Source organism: Leuciscus leuciscus (genome assembly GCF_965113295.1).
Source record: "Leuciscus leuciscus genome assembly, chromosome: 2".
Taxonomy (NCBI): domain Eukaryota; kingdom Metazoa; phylum Chordata; class Actinopteri; order Cypriniformes; family Leuciscidae; genus Leuciscus; species Leuciscus leuciscus.
The window spans coordinates 45,841,126-45,867,808 of NC_138726.1; the positions used below are offsets into that span (position 1 = coordinate 45,841,126).

General features: G+C 38.6%; 1 protein-coding gene across 4 annotated transcripts in view; it reads right to left on the reverse strand.

The window, feature by feature from the left end:
* Positions 1 to 663: 663 nt before the first annotated feature.
* The window catches only part of LOC309487096 (actin-binding protein WASF3), a 34,736-nt gene continuing 8,716 nt past the window's right edge, over positions 664 to 26,683 (reverse strand). Inside the window, exons 2-10 of one of the 4 annotated variants that reach the window (XM_082154634.1) lie at positions 17,806 to 17,947; positions 14,405 to 14,539; positions 8,367 to 8,520; positions 7,322 to 7,439; positions 6,840 to 6,923; positions 6,318 to 6,496; positions 5,068 to 5,352; positions 4,148 to 4,533; positions 664 to 3,037 (exon numbers count right to left, since the gene is read on the reverse strand). In XM_082154634.1, coding sequence (XP_082010760.1) covers positions 2,880 to 3,037; positions 4,148 to 4,533; positions 5,068 to 5,352; positions 6,318 to 6,496; positions 6,840 to 6,923; positions 7,322 to 7,439; positions 8,367 to 8,520; positions 14,405 to 14,539; positions 17,806 to 17,938 — 1,632 coding nt within the window. In that variant the 5' untranslated portion in view covers positions 17,939 to 17,947 and the 3' untranslated portion in view covers positions 664 to 2,879. Of the gene's footprint in view, positions 3,038 to 4,147; positions 4,534 to 5,067; positions 5,353 to 6,317; positions 6,497 to 6,839; positions 6,924 to 7,321; positions 7,440 to 8,366; positions 8,521 to 14,404; positions 14,540 to 17,805; positions 17,951 to 26,683 lie in introns of all 4 variants that reach the window. The other 3 variants (XM_082154635.1, XM_082154637.1, XM_082154636.1) reach the window with 3 other exon arrangements.

Here is a 26,683-nt window from a genome sequence, read left to right on the forward strand (position 1 = left end):
AGTTCTCTGCCAATTTATGAGGGATGAGAAAGCATAATTGGAAAATGATAGGGATAAATTGAAGGATACAATCCATAAATCAATAGAGACAGAGTTTAAGGAAAGGACGGACAGTGAGATTAAGAGTAATGGTTGTGTAATACAAGAAAAGGTACTTGATGCTTGCTCTATTTTCTCCCACTCACTTTGGCCAATGAATGTCCTTTTCTAGTAGTAGATTGTGATTACTGCATGATTAAAACAATAACTAAAAAAATGTGTAGATATTGCTGGAGTGGATATCCATTTCAGCATTCACACCAATAGTTTTAATTTATTCATATTAGAGTACATATGTAAATAAATAAGAAAAGTAAATAAATGCCCTGACATTTGAATGTGACTCTATGGGGAAACAGATTGAATGTTTTAGATATTATTCGCACTATAAAGACACACAAAAAAGAGATTTTTTATTAATCCCAATTGTTCATTCCTGGAAATCAAAAAAGAAAAAAAGTCCAGGCTTTCTATGATCACTGGATAGTTCCTGAGTTTAAAAAATACTGTATGAAGACAAATCATTACATAAAAAAAAACTATTGCTTTGAGCTTAGTACATGCATTAAATGTATAAATAGATTGAAATGGAAATATTAAATGTAAACAAACCACACTGAGGAATGTTTTAAGAAGCACTTTAATGGCAGTTCATACATGCATGCAGCATTTGCTTACATTATATTATTTTTTTGATACATTGATTCTCATACTGTTTATTATCTATATAAATCAAAGTTCTGCCATTTTAACAAAGTTCTATACATCACATTGTTTAAAACACAAAGGACTTCATTCTTTACATACAAAACACAAGCTAAATACACAGCTCACGATAGCTGTTAAGTTGGGAGAGTTTAAACTCGAAGCCTCCCTATTTGTGCAGTGAATGACACATTTAAGCAAATAAATACAAATAAAAGCTGAAATACTTAAGTGCTCTTATTCTGTACAAATTAGCATATTTAACATTTCAGATGCCCTAGAGGGCAAGATGATTCCAAATTTAAAAAAAACTAGCAAACAAAACTAAAATGAAATAATGACCCCAAACCAGCTGTTGATCAATTACACAGAAAACACTGTTAATTTCTATTTGTGTTTGTGTTACAAGCACAGCTGTCTTCGTTGTTGTCTGCTCAATTATGGTGTGCCTGTTGCCTTGGTAACAATGCAGAGTGAGATGACTGACAAGTGAATGGTTTGATCCTTTAGGGAACAGATGACCATGAACTGTATCCATTTGAAAAGACACAGAAGACTATGATTTCTTTTTCTATTTCCATCCTTGAAAAGACGGTGGAAAAAACAAAGAGAGAGTTTGAACTGACACAGTTAAAGATACAGTCCATAACTACTAACACAGCACCACTTGAACCTCAAAACAAAGTCTTAAAGTTGTTTAATTTGTAGTTGCACTACCAGTAACTGCCTACAAGTAGCAGCAATCACAATTTGTGATGTTAATGTATTGGTGGATTCAGAATGCACCAATGCACTATCAAAGTCCTTTAAAAGCTCGACTTGTAGTCAAGAAGAAAGCAAATAAAACCCTAAAACTCATTCCAATCCATCCAAATGGGTTAAATTATTTAATTAAATTTGGGGAAATAGCAATCACCAATAAAGTACGTAAAACATCATCACTAAGCTTCCCGCCATCCCTTAGATACAGAAAATATGTTATATTCCCAGCAGAATTTGATTATATCTTACATACACGGCCTCGATACAATTCTCTGATTCAGATTGTCCATCCATACTGTTCAATTAGCTGGGATGTAAACATGAATAACTTTGATACATTTTAATTAACAAACTAAAATCTTCACTAAACATCTACTGTGTATTTGTGCTCTATTGGAGCGAAACGCTCAAGAATATTGCATTTTTGACTTTCAACTGGTTTGTTATCTGCTTGATACTTGGTCAACATGCATTCAAGAGGTCAAAATGCAGTTGTTTCTTTGGGCTTGAACATGAAAATGTTTACTTAAACATTTAGTATATAGCCTCAAATATATTTCTGACCGTTTCCTGTAGGGCTGTGAAACGATTAATCGCGATTAATCACATCCAAAATAAAAGTTTGTGTTTATATAATGTGTGTGTGTACTGTGTATAATTATTTTGTATATATAAATACACACACATGAATGTATATATTTAAGAAAAATGTGTTATTTATATATAAAATATTTATATATAATATATATTACATATAAATATATATATAGTATATACACATGCAAATATTTCTTAAATATATACATGCATGTGTGTGTATTTATATATACAAAATAATTATACACAGTACACACACATATATTATGTAAACAAACTTTTATTTTGGATGTGATTAATCATTTCACAGCCCTAGGTCCTTCAAGCTAAAGTTAACATTGCATGATCATCCAGCTGGCTGTTCTAATAATTATGAGGTCATGTTCTAAGGTTAGAGAGAGAGAGAGAAAGAGTGCAGGAGAGAGGACAGATGGTAGGACCACCACACTCAGAGTAAGTGATGAATAGTCTCAGGCGGAGGACTCAAGCTCACTGCGTTGATGAGCCGATCTCTAACAGACATTGCTCCACGGGGTCAAAACTCTCATTAAATTTCACCGTCAAGGCTTTAATTTAAGATGTAAGTTTCTGGTTTTGTCTCTTTGAGACTTTGTAGTTACGCAGCCCTTCTTTTAAAACACAGGAGCCATGTTATATTAGTGCAGACAGACATCGACATGCTACATTAGTTGTGATAATTCTGTTCTCTGAAACCTACACTCTAACGCTTACTTCATGTTTTTTTTTTTTATTCCACTATTGTCGTTTTTCCTGTCTCAGTCTGACCACTCGTTTTCATCCAGCTCAGAGTCTTCGTCAGATTCGCTGTACTCCACGGCGATGCGACGCGATAAAATAGTGGCCACGTCGTTTCCAATTGGCTCCTTCTTCGCTTCCTGCTCCCGCTGTTCCTGCACCTTACGCAGCTGGATCCCTATAAGACAAAAATGGAAAAGGGAGGACCAGAGAAGATGCCTGAACATTAATTCATATAGAACTAAAAGGGTGAACCTCTCAAGAACTGTTAAGAAATGTGAGTCAGGCCACATTTCCTAAGTTCCTTCAATGAAAGTAATTTCACTTGGCGGCCATCTTTAAAAAACGCCTCTCGGGCAGCTATTTCAGTCATGCAAGTACTCTTTGAATGGGGAAATATCAAATACTCCAAATACTCCAAAGTGAATCTGTGACTGAATTAAATTTCATATTTGAAATCACCAATGAAATCTAACATCAACTGTCTCATTCATTGTCTCTAAACACTGAAATAATGACAAAAAAATGCATTCTTCAGGCTGGACCAGCCAATGCGCATTCTATACCAACCGGAGCTTCTAAAGGCATCTGCAGAGGTGCAATGACTTTACCAATTGGCGATTGGGTCTTTTATTTAGAAGGCGGGACTTATTCCACCATATTGAATATTTCTCCTATTCACAGTAATATGAGTGCAGTAATATTAGTGTCTTTGTAAATCTCAAGTATTTGAAATTTTACCCTAAAATAATACTAATAATAAAAAAAGATTTTAATTATGTTTTGAAAGAAGTCTTTTTTATGCTCACCAAGGCTGCATTTATTAATATTGTTAATAACAGTAATATTGTGAAATATTACAATTTAAAATAACTAATATACAACTAATAATAATGTTTTCTTTTTGAATACATTTTAAAATATAATTTATTCCTATCATACAACCCTGATTTTAGCAGTCATTACTTATAACATTACTTGTAACATTATAATCGTCTTTATATTGTCACTTTTGATTAATTTAAGGCATCTTTGCTAAAATAAAAGTATTATTTTCTTTAAAAAACAAATGTACTGTCCCTAAATCTTTGAATGGTATAATTTTATATTATATTAAGAATGTATATAATATTAAATAAAAACATGAAGAGTTTTTACATTGTGACATTATTTTCATGATGCCGCCAATTGTCACTATCGAAACAAGAAAAAAAGAGAAAGAAAAAAAGTAGATTATAGTCCCCTAACTTCTTTACACCCAAACCCCACTTGATGTGTGACCTCTTACCTCGTCGGATGGCTGCCAGCAGGTCGCTGCGTGCATCGCTCATTGGGATGAGAGGTACCTGGCCCTTCCTGACAACTGGTGCTTCCACAGGGGCATTGGGCATGATGTGTGAGTGAGGGTGTGAGTGAGGGTGTGTGGGTGGCCCAGGTGGAGGTGGAGGGGGGGCTGCGGGGGGAGGATGGGTTGGGGAAGGAGTGTAAGAAGCAGGAAGGGCAGGAGTCGGAGGAGAGGGGTTGTAAGTCTGGGTAAGAGATGGCATGGCACTGGCCGGGGCAGAAGACGGGCCAGTGGGACTGTCAAAGGCAGTCTGGGCGGAAGGAATGAGAGGTGGAGGTGGAGGAGGAGCAGGAGGAATGAAATACTCTCGATGCTGAGACTGCTGACCACTGAGATACAAACAGAGATGGAAATTGTTCAGACAAACTACTTTACTCAAGAGATGAGCTTTAAGCTTAAAGCACACTACAAGACGGAAACTCATTGCTTTTTTATGTTATTAATTTGAGCATGCTTTTTTGGCTAATACAAAAAAAGAACCAAAAACCCTCCCTCCATGTTATGCTGTTAAAATAAATAAATAAATAAATAAATAGATAAATAAATAGATAAATAAATAGATAAATAAATAGATAGATAGATAGATAGATAGATAAATAAATAAAGCAAGCTCTTGCATCATTATTATCGTTAACTAAAACTGAAATGATTAAAAATTGTTTCGTTTACTGGAATAAAGATGAAAAAAAAAAAGACATTCACTGAAAAAAACTTGCCAACATACTGAAATAAAAAAAATTTAAGTTGAAGTACTAAAATGACAAAAACTGAAATAAAAAATATAAAACAAAGTTAGGAAACTCTGTTTTAGACCCTTTTTACACAGGAGATACTGTATTAAGAGAAGCCAAAGAATAACAGACCTGTAGTCTTTAGCCTGCAGGGGGCGTGGCCCGTTGAGAGCGGGGTCTGTGACTGGTTGTCCATGGGAGGTCTGAACCCTGCCGATGGTCTGTCTCCCAGGTGGAGCGGAGGAGGAAGGGGCCGGCCGGTAACCGCGGTCCAGGGACTGGGTCTGAACATGAGAGGGGGCCATGAGGTGCTCTTTGCCATCAGCAGCAGAGTAGGCACTGGTCACAGCCATCTGTTGAGCCGGGTGACTGGGGCTGCCTGGGTAAGAGTGCTCACCCATGTCTGAGGCAACCGACCTGATGGCGGAAAAGAGACAGAGAGGGGGGAGGGGGGGACATGAAGAGAAAATCATTAAATGCAATTCAAATGCTTTGGGTTCCAAACTTCAGCTCTATTGAAAGCATCTGTGTGGCATTCTGTTGTTTATTACCACAAATAATCATGTTGATTATTAATGTTGATTTTGCCCTAGACTTCTAAAGTCTATGGGCAAGCCAAAGCACCAGAATAAATGTTAAAAGAGTGTCAAAATCAGTGTCACATGATCCTTTATCATTTTAATATGCTGATTTGGCGTTTAAGAAAATCAAGATTGAAAACAGTTGTGCTGCTTAATATTTTAGACACTGTGATAATTCTTTTTTTCAGGATTCTTTGCTAAATTGGAAGTTCAAAAGAACAGCATTTGTTTGAAATAGAAATCTTTCATAACAATATAAAAGTCTTTACGGTTACCATTGATCAATTTAATGTGTCGTTCCTTGATGAATAAAATAAAAGTATTAAAAAAATCTTACTAACCCCAAACTTTCAAATGGTAAATTAAAATTTCCCATTCTTCCCTTTCTTCACACCAATAAAACAATGAACAGCACAATTCATCTAAAGCACATACTTCATACATTTAATATATGAAACATGTTCACGCAGAGACTCAAACAAATATCAATGAATCATATCTATTTTTTTTAAACAAGACAGTTTAAAACAGACAGTTTAAAACGGGCACTTTGTCTGGCGCGCTGAACCAGAGACAGAAGAGCTCACCTGTCATGAATCACAACTGTTCAGTGTTCTCAACCATATCAAGTTTATTATTATTTTATGTATTTATATAATAATTGGTAGGTGTCTCTATAAATGCAAACAGATGTTGGTAGCTCAAAGTGTCAACAGATGGCAGTACTGAGTTATGCTGAACTGCAGCCCACTTTAATGATCATGTATTGATGAAAGAGTCAAAGTGAAAGAGACCATTAACCTGTTGTCCGGTGAGAGGGAGCCTTCAGAAGACATGCCATGGTAAGGAGAAGGTGTGAAGCGGGCATCTGGGCGGAACTCCTTATCATACGCCATTACGTTCCACTCCTGTCTGCGATTTCGAGCCTTACGAACCTTTTTCACCTCACGGCTGGGGTCCTCAACCTGCTTCTGCTGCTCCTGAGTTAGTGTGTGAGAGAGAGAGAGAGAGAGAGAGAGAGAGAGAGAGAGAGAGAGAGATCAAATGAGAGTGAGTGAGAAAGAAAGGCTAATGTTGCAGAAAGCCCAGGGTTTCATCACAAATCACATTTGGTGAAAGAGTTTTAGATTGTCAAGCAAGCAAAGTAGTGTCCACATCTTTCACTGAAAATGCTGTGAAGAAAGTTTTCTACATAATTCAGGGAATGCATTAAACATACACACGCACTCAGTAGAAAAGCAAGTGAAGAGACCGTAGGGAAAGAAAGTGGATGCATAAACAGGAGTCAGCAGTGAGGGATTGACAGAAATGCAGGTCTCTTACGGAGGACAGGAGGGGGCTTCTGAGTAGGGCCTGCCTGGAGTGGGACTTAGTCTGGTCTGAGTGAGTCTGGCCTGAGCCGCTGGTCTGGAGAGAAGGGGCAGATTCTGGGGGGGTTAGAGCTCTCATTCATGCACACATAAAGACACGTCCACTGACGTGTTTCTTTCTGCTCTCTTCTTTGCATATAAACACACTGGCTTCTGGTTTGTAGAGAGGAAATGAATCTGAGAAACTGGTTTTACCAGGGGCCTGGAAGTGCCATGGAATCAAAGGTAGGTTGTCTGATGTGCTAAGCATTATTCCAGCTCTTGTTGACAAGTTAAAGTCAATCTTAACCATGTTAGTAACATGTGCAACAACATTTATTCTAGTACAAACTTGGTACCAAAGTTGCAGTATTTTTGACATCCCAAATGCAGCACATGATTGTGGAAAAAGCAGATAGTGAAACAGGACATAAAGCGCACGTAGTAGACACACACCTTCTGTCTCCTCTTTTCTTTTCTCTTGTCCTCTGTGGCTTGCAGCATTTTCTCCCTCCAGAGGATAAAGAAGTAGGAGGGATCTGTGTAGAACTTCAGTGCATCCTTCTTATCATCTCTATATAAAGAAAGAACATATGATGGTTGTAGAAGTATTGTATCGAACGGTAGAAATGGTTTAAACAAACTCATTTTCTAAAACAAATGGGTCTTTCAGACACCACTTGAGATTGAGAACATTCTAGGAGAGTGAACTTGATGAGCAGCAGGTGATTTATCATTTTGTCACACTACACCAGAGATGCACAAACCAGGGACACAATCTAATCTGTGCTAATCTGTCTAAGTTTCAAAATGAACCCAAAAATATACTTGCACTTCTCATAATAACATAAAACATCTCTAATGTTGTGTTTTGCACCATTGCTTTGGACAAAGTATTTGTCAATTGAACTAAAATCTAACAGCAAATGCTGTAAACTTAATCTCTTCATGTGTTCTGAGTTTAACACGCATTTGGGAACGCAACGTATGAACGTAATACTATAAAATGATTATTATATTTAAATAGTTTGGCTTTCTAAAACCACCAAGTGTGAAGGTGAAGTGGACTGAGACACTATCACAACTAAAAAGAAGGCCAGGTACAAGCCAAAGTACTTTTTTTAGTGTAGTCACTGAAAATGGGTTAGAGCTCTTCATTTTGCTCCCAAAGTGCACCAGATTGATGCATTTCACTTTAAAATGTACAAAATGTTCCCCCAGGGTGGGGCATATATTAATTTGAAAGAAATATATTTTTTAACATAATACAGTAGTTGGATATAATGCAATATTTTCTTTCTGCCCATGGGCCTCAATCAAGTTAGATTTTTGGCCCTTTGTAATAAAAAGCTTGGCCATCTCCACAGTACATCATTACTTGTATAAAAAAAAAAAATTTGTGTGTGCCACAGAAGATGCACTGTCGCTACTGTTGATATTAAACATCATGTAATGTGTCTCATGACGGAATGTCAGCTGGAAGTGAGTATGATGATGTCACCTGTAAGGGCTGAGAATATTGAGAGGGGGAGGTTTGTCTCCACGGTGGTAGAGCTCCAGAACAGGATTAGGGATGGAGTTCCTGGAAACCACCTGTTGGTCCTGAATGGTGGAGCTCTTGAAGGCCTTTCTCATGTTGATATCTTGCAGAGAGACTGAAGATGGGGGACAGAGGTAGAGTTCAGGTTTTATGCATTCATTTCTTTATTGAGACTGTCTAAGATATTAAGATTTTACAGAATGAAGAACCAATGAAACAAGACAAAAAAAGCCAGGTCAAAGTAAGGCTAAATGGTTCATCCTTACCATAATGAATGACAAACTACTATACACGAGCACCAGAACCAGAAAGGAACCGTCACCTCTGTAATACACACTCGGTTAAGTGCAGTGGGCCACAAGACAGCCAGTTAACTGCCACTCATTGACGACTGGATATTGATAAGCCAATAATTACGGCCATTACCCAAGATCGGTTTAATGTTTCCTATTATGGTGATTAAAGTTGTGGTTTGACTAAGACAAGCTGTCATCAGCGTAAAGAGTAAAGGGCCTTAAAGCAGAGCTGTGTGAAATCCCTGCTTAAGTCACTTAAGGAGAGGACAGAGCTATCCAGGAGACAGCAGATGGTCATTCTCCTATTCACATGCTCTGCTTCTCACCCTGGACTAATCTGGAATGGCACAGACAAATATGAGATCAGATGCACATTTAAGAGTGACATCATTACATTGACTGCCTTGGAGAATGTGGAGCTTCACCAGTGACTTAAAGCAACACTATGTAACTTTTCAACCTTCATAATATATTTCCAAGATCCTTGTGATGGTACATCGACTTACAATAGGTTGAATGACACGTCTGCCATAGCCTGACAGGGTCTGTATCGCTTTTACTGGCACTATGTAACTTCGGCGTTCGGGTAGTAACCAGAGCACAAAAAGAACTACAAAATTCGACTGCTTTACGGCATACGTCACTTCCCCCACCACTTCGTCAAATTTGGACGTGAGAGGCCAACCAGCGTTTGTTTTCGGCTTTCGTGCGTATGTTTTTGTCATGTGGGTTGTTTACACCTGGCCACTTAATGCGTTTTCTCAGATCGGATAGCTATCCGATCGTGAAAAGTCCAGGTTTAAATGCCCTCCGAAACGCATTTGAGACGGATTTGAATCCGATCCCTCAAACCACTTCAGGAGGAGATCTGAGACGCATTCCAGACGAAACTGGACAAGTGTAAATGCATATGGTTGTTGAAACCACATATGTAAATTGTACTCCTCCCAAAAATGCTAAAAAATAAAATAAAATAGGCTTATTATAGGCTATATGTTATATCCAGATATGACGACGCGCTGGAACACGCATCACCGCAGATGAGCAACTGCATCAAGCCAACATGCAAACTATCGCAAATCAAAGTGAAAGTAAGTCGCAGACGCTTAACACACAATTGTCATCATTAAAAGTAAAGAAACGAAATGATCTTACCAGGGCTGTTACTGCTCTCTCTTATTGCGGTCTTTGATTTTGAAATTTTAGCTGATGATCTATAAAATGCAGCTCATGTCTGTTGCTTTCGGTGACGTGCACTCCATTAAATCTGCATATAGCGCGAAAATTGAAGATCGAATTTAAATCCGTTTCGCAAAAATACATTTATGTGACCAGGTGTAAATGGAATCGTTTTGGTAAATGCCTCACGAATTAGTTTGCCAGCTGAACTCAGGTGTTGTGAGGTGTATTTATCACGTAGTCCTGAGGGATATCAGACAACGCCGTTTGATGTTGATTCCTGCGATTATCATGAGAACAGCTTTCAATATCTCACATAATTATCAGGACATAAATAAGCCTAATGTAGAGGTTGTAAATAGTGTAAACGAGCACAATTTGCAAACTATTATGATAAATTGCAATAATCATGTCTAATGACATCATAACGGCCAATGTTATGAAATAATGCGACGTACATTTAACTTAATTGATGTTATCTGGCATTTTGTAATGTTTACATTCCAATAAAAACAACACAAATTAAATTATACAGTAGGCCTAGACTATCCGATTGTTAAGTCTGACGTCACGCGTGACGTTTTGGGTCCAAGCGGTCCAGAAATAACAACGGTGGAACCTGTCAATTTATTTACGATCACGTCCTTCTTAGTGAGGTACCCTTGGCGGTCAAAAAGGGTTTAAATTCCTTTAACACCAACAGAGTGGTTAGTGTAGCTCATCACTCAGGTGGCATAATTAAGGGTAGAGTCCTCAATGAAAAAGAAGATTTACGAGGTTGAAGTGAGTTAGCTCGGGACACAGCACTGCGGCATTGTAAAAACACTCAATAATAACCAAAACACCAGCGAAAGCGGTAGGTAGGTAGAGAGGACCTGGACTTTGGACCCGGAAAGAGTATTGGTTACGTCACGACTTAACAACCGAATAGACTATTTACTTGTGATTTGGCTGCAATCATGTAAAAACGTTATAATATATTTACGACAGTGCAAGTATTCCACAGCGACTCTAGGGGTCACTGTTTGACAAAAACACAATTTCTACTTAGTGTGGCTTTAAGATGTTCTGTATATCGCCACTATCCAAATCAAAACCAAGGTAAGGATCTATACACCGTGTGTGGGATATGGAAAAAGGGACTAATCTTTCAAATTCAACTCTCAAATCTCATTAGTGTACACATTAAAACTGGGACATCACAGTGGGTCTAAAAACTAATGACAAGTGTTTAAAAAATTTAATTAATGATAATATTGATAATCCAAAATCTAAATTTAATTATATATAAAAATTATATAATATATTTATATAATAGAAAAATTATATATATATATATATAATGTAAATATGTACAAATTTAAATGGCCTTTTTATCAACAGAAATATGCTATGACTAAAATTCTTTTATACAAATTATGTTTTTGCACAGAAAGCAGTGCACAGCAGTGGAAAAGAGCTATTTAGATATTGTCCAACATCAAAGTCATGATGATGCACGTGATCCATGCCATTGTGTGAAAATTAATGTCTTGGCTCTGGTCCAAAACTAAATAATTATTAGGATCTTCTACATTAGTCTTGGGGCAGTCTGTCACTGAGGGGGCGGGGCTTGTTTTGATGTAAAGAATGATAGACTGACTCAATCACCCCTCTAATTATGTATGCCACAGGAGAACACTCGCAATATTAAAGCACTGGCTGTGCCTCAGGGGCCACTGTACTACTTTATTGAACATTAATAATTCAAGGCTGAGCATACTGGCTGATCTGATGGCAGGAATGGGGTATATGAGGTCAAACCTGGGACAACTTATAAAACAAGGTGTTTCTGCTTTTCTGCTTTTACTATGAGTTATTAGCCCCATTTTTCACCCTTGTTTGAAATCGGTTCGGAAGGGGGGTGGGGGTTTCTCCCTCGGCTAAAATTCTGGGGCACCGCCACCTTTCGCCCAGCTAGCGCCAGCACTGGATGAAACTCTCAGTGCATGTATGTTATACAGTGCTATGCATAAGTTTAGACACCCATGCTAAAGTTGACTAAAAAGAGGAATAAAAAAATCAACTTTTGGAAATTGAACTTAATGCCTTATTTAAAAAAAATTGGAAAAATCCAACCTTTAAGGACACCAATTTTCTTTGTGAATGAATAATGTATCGTAAATAAATAAATGTTCTTCCTTAAAATACAGGTTGCATAAGTCTGGACACCCCTATGTTAAATTCCCATAGAGGCAGGCAGATTTTTATTTTTAAAGGCCAGTTACTTCATGGATCCAGGATACTATGCATCCTGATAAAGTTCCCTTGGCCTTTGGAATTAAAATAGCCCCACATCATCACATAGCCTTCACCATACCTAGAGATTGGCATAGTTTTATTTCAGTTAGCCTAATAGCTGGTTTGATTTGCATTGAGAGATGATCTTATGGAAAGTACTCCATGCCATTCTCTAGGTATGGTGAAGGCTATGTGATGATGTGGGGCTATTTTAATTCCAAAGGCCAAGGGAACTTTATCAGGATGCATAGTATCCTGGATCCATGAAGTAACTGGCCTTTAAAAATAAAAATCTGCCTGCCTCTATGGGAATTTAACATAGGGGTGTCCAGACTTATGCAACCTGTATTTTAAGGAAGAACATTTATTTATTTACGATACATTATTCATTCACAAAGAAAATTGGTGTCCTTAAAGGTTGGATTTTTCCAAATTTTTTAAAATAAGGCATTAAGTTCAATTTCCAAAAGATGATTTTTTATTCCTCTTTTTAGTCAACTTTAGCATGGGTGTCTAAACTTATGCATAGCACTGTATATATTTTAAATTGATGCTTATTCATTTGAAGTTTATTCATTTTGATTTTTGTTTTTGTCATTTGTATTCTTTTTCTTTTTTAAATGTCTATACAGTTTTTATTCATTTTTATTTCAAGTTTTAGTTATTTTATTAATCAAGATAAACTAAATGAAAATGAGAAATGTTTTGGCAAATAACTGAAACAAAATAAGTTTGAGTTTTAATTTCAGTTATTTAAGGTTTATTTCATTTCAATTAACAAAAATGTTTTTTTGTTTTTTTTTATTGCTTTAATGGTAACACTTTACAATAAGGGTTCATTTGTTAACATTAACTACATTATTTAACAAACTAACAATCCTTCTACAGCATTTATTTAAATTAGTTCATGCTAATCTCAGCATTTAACTAATACATTTGTCATTTCAAAAGTTGTATCTTTTAACATTTAACTAACATGAACAAGATGAATAAATGTTGTAAAAATATTTTGTTCATTGTAAGTTCATGCTAGTTAATGCATTAACTAAGAAATGAGACCTTATTGTAAAGTGTTACTGCTTTAGATTTAATCAACTATAATAATCCTAGCAGTTAGACATATTCATATCCAATGATGTACTTCTCTCTAACATAGAGCTTTCCACATCACATACTGACTACAGGCCTTATTTTATTAATTTCAGATTTCTTCGTCTGTCTCTTTGTTAATTTTTTTTATTTACATCTCTAAATATCTGTTTTGTCCTTGTACACAGTCTGTTGGAGTGCAAAAGAAACTCGGTTTTAAGTGTGGATGGCTGGTTATAAATTAATAATTAGAACGAACGTTAAGGGAGGGGATGGGGTGACATTTTTGGATCAGACACAACCATGAATGCCAGCAAACCCCATCACCCTTTCTGCTAGCACAACCACACACACAACCACACACACAACCACACACTTCTGTCTCCTTCACAACCCTTCATTCTGCATGCAGCACACATAAAACCCCAGATCAGCATCAGGTCAGACAGACACACACACACACACATTAGAGAGCTATAAACACACACACGGTCCAGAAACTGCATGGTGTGCATTCCCAGCAGGCCTTGGCTCTCAGCGCGGGTGTGGATGAGGATGTGATAATGGATCGCTCGGACTTTAAAAGAAACGTCGATGTTTCTTCTCCCTAAACGAGGGGTCACAGGGGAGCTGGAACATATTAAACCCTCTTTATCGGATCTCCAGTTATCGATCACAGCTGGGCAGAATGTTTTAAATAGACGAGGACATCGTAAGAACATGTAATGTGGCCCTAATCTAGATTTTACATACGGGCAGGGTGTTTACAGATAAAACATTTCTGTGATGGGCATCAAAACACATAGCCTGACATCAGAGAGATGTGCTGAGCTCTGCTATCCGTTTCATTTATTGAGACAAAAGACAGTACCACCAGACACTGGATTCTTCTATTCCACAGAAAGAAGAACAAAAGAAAGAGATGAGAGGAGTAGAGGGAGGAGTAAAGTGATACAGTTTGATTTCTCTCTCTTTCACGGCAGAGAAAGCTGGGTCATCCCTCTAACTACAGGCTAAAAGAAGACCATTATAGAGGACAGCACTTGAAGGCAAACATGCTCTTTCTCAGCCTCTCTCCAGCTGCTACCTGCTACAGCTGAAAGCTTGATAAGATCTGGAGATGATGTAGAGATAAAGCTTAATGCTTGATGTTACCCTCTTCCACGGTGGAGTCCAGCTGAGTGACTTTGATAGCCAGCAGGTCCACTCTCTCCTGCAGGTTATTCATACGCATGTAGAAACTGTTGGCTTCATTAAACAGCTCTCCAAAGATGTCCTCTGCGTGACGACCTGCAAGACAAATGCAGACAGAAGAGAATGGCATGCTGAAAAGATCAAATGAATTTTCACACTGGTTTTGTGTTGGTCTTGCTAGTGGACCAGCAAAACTTGTTCAAGCTGGTGGACCAGAATGGTGTCTTCAGATTAAGCAGGTTAACAGGATGATAAAACTAGATAAAGACCCTGGTTAGGAAACAATTTGCTTGTGTCATCTCGGTTTAATCTAGGGATACGCGCATCCACTAATTTGACTTGTCGTTTAAACGGAAGATTTGTAACAGACTAGTCGACTAGTCCAAAAGTAAGAAACCCTCTGAAGCCTTGTGTATACATGATCCATTTGAGCACTTAATCTATTAATCAAACAGTCAAATCCCATAATAAATGCCACTAAACGCTGCACACTTGGCAAATAAAGCTTATTCTAATTCAGATTTTTTCGGAGTTGAAGTGAATATGCGATAGGCATTTGCTTAGGGCTGGGTACCGAGTTCGATACTTTTTAGGTACCGACCGAATTGCCTCGATACTATCAAGTATCGAAAAATGACTTGTTTTTCGGTACCAGATTTCGATACCTAAGGGGTTAACTCGTCAACGTCAGTGCTCAAACAAATACATATGAAATGCACAACGACACACCTAGAGTCGCTCACGCACAAACACGCAAACTCTACACACACGAGACGTGCGGAACTCTCCGCGCACATACTCATATGAGATATCATTTTTGCGGTAAAATAATAGCTGCAAAGACCGGTACCACGACAGATATGATGAAGACCTTGACAGTGCACGGAGTAAATATAATAGCAGAAAGTTGCTCCGTCTTCGACTGGTAAATGAAGAGATACCTTGTTGATCACTCTGACTGTGTTTATATTGCAATAATGACCTACTGAATGTACACTGCCGTTCAAAAATGTGTTGGTTAGTCAGAATTTTTTTTCAGTTAGGATGCATTAAAGTTATCAAAAGTGACATTAAAACATGTGTAATGTTACAAAAGATTTCTGTTTCAAATAAATGCTGTTCTTTTGAAATTTGTATTCATCAAAGAATCATGAAAAAAATGTATCATAGTTTCCAAAATATTAAGCAGCAAACTGTTTTCATATTTCTGAAGGATCATTTGACACTGAAGTAATGATTTTGAAAATTCAGCTTTGACGTCACAGGAATAAATTACATTCTGAAATATATTCAAATAAGATTTTAAATTGTAATACTATTTCACAATGTTACAAGTTCTACTGTAATTTTGATCAAACAAATTCAGCTTTGGTGAGCATGAGCTCTTTATAAAAAAATGTTGTTCCTTTGTGCACTGGCTAAGGAGCATGAGTCAAACAGAACAAATAAAACCAAAGTTTTTCTGAGGTAATCTGTTATGTAATATTGTTAAAATGGATTTCATAAAATTGGTATCGAAAAAAGTATCGTTCAGGAACCGGTATCGAAATCAAGGTATCGGTATCGGTATTGGTATCGACATTTTTTTAACGATACCCAGCCCTACATTTGCTTGCTTCGGCTATCACACCTATAGTCTACGTGCATGTCCTGAATACGGTTATGCATGGCTCTGGTGGAATTATGCCAGTTTGAACTGGCACAGCTTACATAAAACTTTTCTGTTTTATTTCGAATTCAAAATACTCCCGCATTTCATTTGTCTTATGAGCGGTAATTTCTGTGCTCTCCATGACTGACACGAAGAAAACGCATCTAGGTAAAATAAAAAGATTAGGCCCTACCTCTTAAGGTATTCTTTTTCCAACTGTTTTATTTTAACGTGCAATTTAAAATGCTTTTAAATATAAAATGTAACAAAGTTCAAGGCGCAGGGAAGGATGGGGAACCGGTATACAATAAACGGAAGTTTTAAAATAAATAAAAATGTTAGGTTAATTGCGTAACCCCGGTTCTCTGAGAACTGAGCGATATATCTCACTATGGGAATGCCCTCAGACATGATAGACTATGGAAGGACCAATTACGCCACGTCACGTCTGACGGACCAATAACAGCTCATGACAAGGAGCCCACCCCCTCCCTATATACAGCTGTGATCCCCGAAACAGCATTCTAAAGGCGGCCGCACACCGGACGCGCAGCTCAGCGCTGCGCCGCGCCACGTCTAGGACAACTGTCACCTGAAAATCCGATAACATCAGCAATTTTCTGATTTCTGTAAATAAATATAAAACTAAATGTATATTGCAGCACAGGGTGAAGTCCGTATATACATTAACTACGATTTGAGACACACACATGTACATTTTATATAAAACTATGTAAATGGCGCTCTGTGGCGCGGCAGGATTTTGAACACGGCCCTGAGCCGCCGCGGACAGACGCCGAAAGGCGCCGCCAGTGTGTGTACTCTCATAGAGAATAGTGTGTTCGAATTTAAAAGACGTGGCGCTGCGCGGCGCGCCGCCGAGCTGCGCGTCCGGTGTGCGACCCCCTTAAGCATGCTCTTCCCCTGTGTTATGCGAGTAGGGAAGCTTGGTGAGATAACTCGCTCTGTTCTCAGAGAACCGGGGTTACTCAAGTAACCTTATGTTCTCTTTCAAACAATCGCTCGGTATCTCACTATGGGAATGATATAGCCAACTCCCGTAACACAACTCCCACAAAACATCCCTTGAACAATGCCCATGAGGTAGCCATACCCCTTGTAGAATGAGCCCTTAAGCCCGGCGGGGAATGAAGACCCATAGAAGTATAGTATATTAATATAAACACTCTCCAGAGTGAGTTAAAGCACGAGTTAAAGCATTCAGAACCGTGGACAAGTCCCATGACGGGACCAACCGCTTCGACACTGGTCTCAAACGCTTCACTCCCTTCATAAAACGCCATATAAGAACTGAAACTCCCTGAAGGAGCTGGACAATTTCTAGCGGCCAATGAGGGGCTATCAGAAGGAGAGATAATCAGTTTTCTCTTAGTCAGTCTAGGGTGGGAGAAATTAGACTCAGTGGTGGGAATGCATATAGCAACACGTTCGGCCACGGGAGTGCCAGCACATCCACACCCAAAGGCGCATTTTGGTCCCAAAGAGAGAAATACAGCGGACAATTTTTTGTATACAGAGCTTGGCTATAATGGCAGTCTGGTTGAAGGATTCTTTCCCTGACTTTTCAGTAGGGTGAGAGCCTCCGACATTGTGAGATAACACAAATGGGACTTATTTCAACAGATAACATTATTATATAAAAGAACAAACAACTCAACAAGAAAGAAATGAAAAGCAGGGTGCCACTCACTCAAGCTGCCCAGTTGTTTGATGATGGCCGCCAGGGTGCTGTTGGTGACACACTCCAGCTCACTGGGCACTCCATCAGGCAGAGCTCCTCGACAGAGGTGCTTGGGCTCAATGCTCCTCTTCACCAGCGGCATGACTGACTACTGCTGAGACAGAGAAACAGAGAGACCTGTTAAGGCACAAACCAACCACCTAATGAACTTGGATAAACATCCATTTAAACGGAGCCCTCACAGACAAAATTGTTGAAAAATAAATAACTATTAAATAAAGTATAAAATAGCTATAAAATAAACATACATTTAAATCCTTCCTCACAGCCAATTCAAAAATATTAAAGTCTTTAAGTGTGTTGTGCTGAAAAATCATTCACCTGTAGTTAATACAGGCATCTGACATACCCGAAGCAGGACTCACTGTGGTCTGCTTATGTTTACAGACCACCAAAGACCACAGAAAAACACTAATAAAGACAGTCACAGGCATTACACACACTGATACAGGCACAATGGTTCAGTGACCTGGGCATGCAGACAACATCGCCTGGCAACAAAAGTGGACTAATGAGACATGAAAAAGAGTGCTGTTATAGCCCTGTGGGACAGCAGACATGTGTGTGGGTGCTCCTGCTTTCTTGTGTGTCTAGTTATTATTTCGGTCTGAAAGTGAATGGAAAAACATCTATATACTAAATACTAATAAAGTAATTGAACTACACTACCATTCAAAAGTTTGGAGGTTTTTTTTTTAAATAAAGAAATTAATACTATTCTAAATGCAGTTCTTTTGAACTTCTTTATTCATCAAATTATCTTAAAAAAACAACTTGTGCATGGTTTTCACAAAAATATTATTAAGCAGCGCAATAGTTTAACCAGTTTTTGTGATAATAATAAGAAATGATTTCTGAAGGACCATGTGACACTGAAGAATGGATTAATGGCTGCTAAAAAATAAAGCCTTGCCATCACAGGAATAACTTGCATTTTAAAAGATCTTAAAATAGTAAACTGTTATTTTAAATTGTAATAATAATTTATAATATTACTGTTTTTTTTTTCTCTGCACCCCAAACCCCACCCCACCTCTGACTACCAAATAATTTGACAAAATATTATAGAAAGAAAGATTCAGTGGAAAAATAAAGGCAGAGCACTGACCGCTATTAACGCACTTGGATGCCTTTGCGACGGTTGTTTTCAGGTTTTATTTTCTACTCATCTCCCCGCCTGTTTCGCAAACAGACGGAATGATAATTTAGGGGATTCAAACTTTAGTGTGTACGTGGCCAATAACTGCAGCAAGAGCTCTTTTAGTCTTTATCATTCACAGAGATTGTGAGTTCTTTTCTTTTTTTCATTTGATTCTGCTCTTTCAATGTGAAGCAGACACTGCGGTACTGTGATCTGGTCATCCAATTTAATGAACAACACCCCATGAATTATTCCACTGGAATACACCTGAAATCTCTTGTTTCTCTTCCCAAATCCTAACTCCGAGTCTATCTCTCCACAGGGACACTTTAAAATTTTATTTTCTACCCTATTCTTCACTTCTAATCCCTATTAGCATCCCTTACTGTGGTGATGTTTATTAATTAGGGAAAAGCAATACACCAGATACTGTATATTTTATCAGTCAATAATGGAAATGTAAAAATTGAGAATTTTGCTCAGCTGATCATCAAGTGCTGGCCTGATCTCTTATATACACACCATCATAACAATTACACACCAGTTCAATAACAGATTACACTGCACTGAAATATTCACACTCTTTTTCAGTCTGTCTTCTCTGAGTCTGCTCATGAATAAAGCAGTAGAGATGAGCGAGACCATAGAGAGACAGGGCTGTAATCCTAACTCCCTCGAGCGCTCGGCAGGACTGTGTGAAGTGTATAAGTAATAAAAGGATGGGTTAATGGAAAGACAGAGAGAGAGAGAGAGAGAGAGAGAGAGAGAGAGAGAGAGAGAGAATAAGATCATATCTGTCTATGTGTTTTAGGGGAATGAAAGGACACGTCTGACTGAAAAATACTCAGAAGCAGGACAGTTCATCATGGCTGTCTCTAAAAACCTTGTGCTCTCTATCTACATTTACATTTATGCATTCAACAGACGCGTTTTTTCAGTGATTTTGACCGTCGAAAAATTCATGAAATGCATTTTATCAGTATGTCCCTGAGAATCAAATCCATGACCTTGGCGTTGCTGGTGCCTGGCAGTTGAGCTACAGGAATGTTACCTACAAGACAGTTTTAGTTTGCTGCTGACTCGGGACATTCAAAATGCTGTTTAGATTGGCAGATCTCTAAGATCGGAAACACAGTCACTGATACCAACACCATATCCTAACATGCCATGATGGATATCAAGTTTCCATTGAAATTGCAGCGCAACTTGATGCAATCTCAGCCAATCAGAAAGAGTCAATTTTTTTATAAAATACAATTAAGTGGATTTTGGACCAATAAGATTTCACTGTGGCTACCTGGCTCAATCCTGCAAAGACTTTGTGGTCGCAACTGGTTAAGAAAAAAAATTAATTAATTCACATTTTCAATTCAATTGAATTGCCGCTCTGTGCTGTGCCTGGTTAGGTGCAATAGTGTAAGAAAATTCTCAATTTTCAATTCAGGGAATTCTTATACTTACAAAAAAATACAATTACAGACATGTGTTCCAACTCTCTCACATCTCTCTCATTATCTTCTCTCTTCACGTAATTTAGGGTTTTATTTAACTAAAACCAAAGCAAAAAAAAGCTTCTTCTTTTTTTGTTACTTGAAATAAAATAAATGTTAATTAAAAATAAAATATAAAAACTTAAACTTATTTTATTTTATTTCAGCTAGTTGCCAAAGCAACATTTCCATTTAGTTTTAAAACTAAATCAAATCAAATCACTAAAAATGGGGGTGGGGGGTTGGAGGTCTATAGTATAATATTATAATAATATTAAAAACTTGAACCCTTAAACACAAACTGGAAAATATGATGGTCAGAATGATGACAATTATAGGAAGCACACACAGAGAGAACGTAAAGCAATGAAAGAGAGAACGTAAAGCAATGAATGAGAGAAAGAGAGAGCCAAAAAATGTGCCACCTTGCCAGGAGGGGCCTTGATGATGTTGCCATGGAAACAACACTGAAATGGCTTCTGAGAAAGGATTGAATTAGAGAGAGAGAGAATGAGAGAGAGGGAGAAGAGTGAAAAATGGTGCAGAGAGAATCCTTTCTATACATCTCAACAAGACATCAGAAATGCAGCGGAGCAACACCCACTCTTGTAAGTCCCTCCCTCTCTGATATACAGACATTAGCACAGAGATCTGAAAATCACCACACACACACACGTTGGGTTTCCATGTTTTATGGGGACATTCCAAAGACATTATGATTTCTATACTGTATATTCTATCCCCTAACCCTACACATCACACACACAAAAAAAAAAACTTAGTATGGGCCAAAAAATATCCCCATACGATCAAAAAATGACTGATATTCTTATCTTTGTGGGGACATTTTCTCCCCACAACGTAGGGTTTACCAGCACTGCACACACCATTCATTTAGTTATTTAATGATTACCCAAGCATGTCTGAATTTCCCCATCTCTCTCTGACAGCAGGAGGGGAGAGCAGCATTGTGAATTGTTGAGTTGCTGTAATGTGTGTGGTGGGGATGTAAAGCAGTAATATGTAATATGTATATTAATATGAATATTAAGAGCAATGAGCATATGAGGTTCACCTCATTAACCAACGCTAAACACTCAGTCAGACTCTGTGAGCGTGTATGGTCTCTGTTTGCATGATATTAAAGTCCAACTGAAATCAAAATGGACCGTATTTACTTTGTTAGCGCATATTACTAGTCTTGTGGTGAACAATTAATCCGTGCAAGTTAAAACACACAAAAACATTTTTTGGCTTCGTAATCTTTAATCAAAATCTGAAAATGCCCCTCCCCTCTGCATTGGAGGACCTTCCCTGATGACGTAGGTTTGAGGACTTAGGTTGGGAAACGCTTAACCACTCCCCTCAAATCGTTAGTCTGTAATGAGCGAGAGATGGAGAGGAGGAGCGCTAGAGTAAAACCCTGTCCTCTGTTCAATATTCCTTTTCACTGGGAAATACGTCACAGCACTGGAGAAAAGTCATTTGCAACTTCCGGTTCACGCGGACTTTAAAGACAGAACTACCCGCTTTTGTGGATGTATGTTGTTTTTGATGTGCATCAGTGTCATTTCTTAAGTTTGTATGCGTGCATGATCATCTGCTCTGTGTGAAACAGACAGCATTTATAATGGAATTAAAGGCCTAGCTCTTCCTCTCTACGGGCATGTGTTTAAAAGTCAATGTAATGCTATCAAGTGCTAGCCTATCATCTCCCACTGTGAGCCAAGTGCCTGCAGACTGCTTGCAAAATATCACACACTATATCATTAGTAGGGCTGCATGATATTGGAAAAAAATTACATTGCGATATTTTTTTCCCAACGATATATATTGCGATATTGCAACCCATCAATCCAGGCTGAAGTCAATAATTACCATTCCATGATATTAATAATTTCACTAATAAGCAAACTTCATTACAAGTGACAAAAAGGTCACTTAATATTTTATTCCAAAATTAGAACAAATATGTGCGGGATGGTATAACATACCGCCTGTCAAGCGTTCGGATCATTTTCTTAAATCCCTCTTTGGCGACGGTGTTTAATGGCAACATATCTTTAGCGATATGAAACGTTATTGCGTCTGTTATTTCTTTCTGTCGTTGAGAGTCTTTCTGGTAAGGTGTCACACTGGCAAAGGCATCGCAAATATTTTTTTGTTTTGGTTGACATCCAGATTTGACTTTGTATTCGTCGTAAAAGAGCTTTGTGGTGCCGTTTTAAGTGATCAGACAAATTGGTGGTGTTTCCTTGTTTTGTGGCCACAACTTTATAACACTCCAGGCAAAGTACCTCTTTTTCGTCAACATCCTCCTTTTTGTAGCCGAAATAGTCCCAAATAGCACAAAATCATCATTTTTTTGCGGCGGATCCTCTTCGTCGCCCATTTTTAGCAGGGGGGCAATGTTTCATAAAATATTGAAGCTTCCCCGGGCGCCACCATTGATTAGCGGACCATCACCTGCTGTTAGCATTCCATTGACTCCCATTCATTTTGGCGTCACTTTGACAGCGAATAACTTTACATCTGAGGCATTTAAAGACACCATTTGTCCATTATTTATTTCTAAAGAAACACGAAAATGTATAAAATGCTCCATTACCTTGTATCTTACGTTATGGCCCCGTAGATGCAGTTTTTGTAAAAATGGGCTAACGATTGCGTCATAACCACGCGACTCTCTGTCGCACAGTAGAGAATTACCGTATGGACAGGAGGAGAAGCTCGCGGGCAATCAGGGGGACGTGGAGGCAAAATGACTAAATAATTAATCAGAATACTTAGCAAAAGTTTATCCTTCTCCTAGCTCATGGACACCTCCTACTCACACTCTCCGTCTCTGCAAGTTTCGGAAGGGAATGATTCAGATTTCTCTTGGCACAGCTACTAGAAGACAGACGGGTTGCTCACGTCACATCTACGTCGTCAAGCTCAGTTTGAGTCTGCGCAGTATGCTCGACCATCAGGAAGTGAGTGCTTCTAATTGACTTCACTTTTCTCCGTTGAATCCAATGGGGTCGCTGTGTCTAGTTTATATGCTGTCTATGATTTTTAGCTATAGGATTGCCAGTGAATGTTGGCTGTGAGCGGTGAGCAGCGGCACAGTGAACCAATCACTGTGCAGGCATGCGGAACGTGCATGTCACCCCAGCAACAAGCCATACAACAAACTCGTGTTTACTGTGTGCTACCGTTCTCTTAATACACCATGGGAGCTACCAGAGCCCGTCTACGGAGAGCCTGGGAACTCTCTATTAAGTCCTATTGTACCGAATTTTGGTTGTAGTTCCACCAGAGTTCCACTGGGGGCGATCGCCCATGAGTGCAAAATGAATGGGAGTCTATGGGGCTAGACGGCTAAATCTCAGATTTGATTGTAGGTTTTGCTAGTTCAACATGGGTTATAGGTCGAAAATTGAATGAACGAGTACTTATGTCCTTTCGATTTCTTACAGGTTGAGTTGTTGTTGCCCATAACACACTAGCATTCTGCTAATGAACGCTGATTGGTCAGTGAAGGACTGATTACGACCAGAGATACCGCTTGATGGCATCGTGGCATCCGAAGCGGGACCAGAAACAAACAAAACAAAAACTCTTCTAGCACGTGCATTTACCTGTGTCAGCTGTGTTGTCGATGCCTCGAGAGAAAAGTAAGTGCAGAGCGCGAAAGCACCAAAGTGACTGAAGGACTGCCGTAAAGTAGTATCTCTGGTCGTACGATGTGTATGACGTCATTGACATTTTAAAAGACTTTTTAAAGCAAATAAGTGACTCTAAAAAAATCGAACACCCAGCAATGTGTAATTTCTTTGCATCTCCTTTCGAATACAACATTCAAATTACTAGACAAAAAATTATATCCTGAGAAAAGTGGATTTTGAGAGGTATAGCGCCATAGACCTCCATTCATTCTGCACTCGCCTGCGAGCGCCCCCGCATGGACAGAGACGTGCAGCCAGTCCAGAAACCGTAAGTAACCAGAGAGTAACAATTCTCTTCCTATTAGACATTCTCTGGTGCTACTACCCGTCACATCGCATGTTCCGGCGATGTGACTATCGCTCATGCACACATCGCGATGTCGATGTTAAAACAGAATATCGTTCAGCCCTAATCATTAGTCACAAACACTGATGTTCATTCTCTTAACAGGTTCCAATCAAATGCAATCCATCTGCGGCTACATTTATTTGATCCAAAAAATTGTGAAAATGTATTACTTTAACTGGTTTAATATACAGTACTGTGCAAAAGTCTTAGGCACTCTAGGCCACTAGGCCAGTTACAGTGGGTACGGAAAGTATTCAGACCCCCTTAAATTTTTCACTCTGTGTTATATTGCAGCCATTTGCTAAAATCATTTAAGTTCATTTTTTTCCTCATTATTGTACACACAGCACCCCATATTGACAGAAAAACACAGAATTGTTGACATTTTTGCACATTTATTAAAAAAGAAAAACTGAAATATCACATGGTCCTAAGTATTCAGACCCTTTGCTCAGTATTTAGTAGAAGCACCCTTTTGATCTAATACAGCCGTGAGTCTTTTTGGGAAAGATGCAACAAGTTTTTCATTTGGGTATCCTCTGCCATTCCTCCTTGCAGATCCTCTCCAGTTCTGTCAGGTTGGATGGTAAACGTTGGTGGACAGCCATTTTCAGGTCTCTCCAGAGATGCTCAATTGGGTTTAAGTCAGGGCTCTGGCTGGGCCATTCAAGAACAGTCATGGAGTTGTTGTGAAGCCACTCCTTCGTTATTTTAGCTGTGTGCTTAGGGTCATTGTCTTGTTGGAAGGTGAACCTTCGGCCCAGAGCACTCTGGAGAAGGTTTTCGTCCAGGATATCCCTGTACTTGGCCGCATTCATCTTTCCCTCGATTGAAACCAGTCGTCCTGTCCCTGCAGCTGAAAAACACCCCCACAGCATGATGCTGCCACCACCATGCTTCACTGTTGAGACTGTATTGGACAGGTGATGAGCAGTGCCTGGTTTTCTCCACACATACCGCTTAGAATTAAGGCCAAAAAGTTCTATCTTGGTCTCATCAGACCAGAGAATCTTGTTTATCACCATCTTGGAGTCCTTCAGGTGTGCTTTCATGTGTCTTGCACTGAGGAGAGGCTTCCGTCGGGCCACTCTGCCATAAAGCCCCGACTGGTGGATGGCTGCAGTAATGGTTGAGTTACTACAACTTTCTCCCATCTCCCGACTGCATCTCTGGAGCTCAGCCACAGTGATCTTTGGGTTCTTCTTTACCTCTCTCACCAAGGCTCTTCTCCCCTGATAGTTCAGTTTGGCCGGACGGCCAGCTCTAGGAAGGGTTCTGGTCGTCCCAAACATCTTCCATTTAAGGCCACTGTGCTCTTAGGAACCTTAAGTGCAGCAGACATTTTTTTGTAACCTTGGCCAGATCTGTGCCTTGCCACAATTGTGTCTCTGAGCTCTTCAGGCAGTTCCTTTGACCTCATGATTCTCATTTGCTCTGACATGCACTGTGAGCTGTAAGGTCTTATATAGACAGGTGTGTGGCTTTCCTAATCAAGTCCAATCAGTATAATCAAACACAGCTGGACTCAAATGAAGGTGTAGAACAATCTCAAGGATGATCAGAAGAAATGGACAGCACCTGAGTTAAATATATGAGTGTCACAGCAAAGGGTCTGAATACTTAGGACCATGTGATATTTCAGTTTTTCTTTTTTAATAAATGTGCAAAAATGTCAACAATTCTGTGTTTTTCTGTCAATATAGGGTGTGTACACAATAATAATAATAATAAAAAAAACTTAAATGATTTTAGCAAATGGCTGCAATATAACAAAGAGTGAAAAATGTAAGGGGGTCTGAATACTTTCCGTACTCACTGTATTTACATATTTTGCTGTAGTGTTTCAGTAGGAAATATCAGTTTACATTTCCAAACATTCATTTTGCCATTAATTGTAATAATCCAGTGAAATTTTTCAAATTGGTAATGTATAGTGTGTGTAATTTATTTCTGTGAAGGAAAAGCTCTCATTATAATATGCTAATTATCTGATCAAGAAACATTCCTTTTATCATCATCTCACATACATGTTTGCTCACTCAGTGTATGTGTTTTTACAATAAAGTAATTCTGTTGCAATAGCGTACAAACAGCACAAGGAAGCTTGATTTCAAAGTCTGAATTGAATTTACATTAG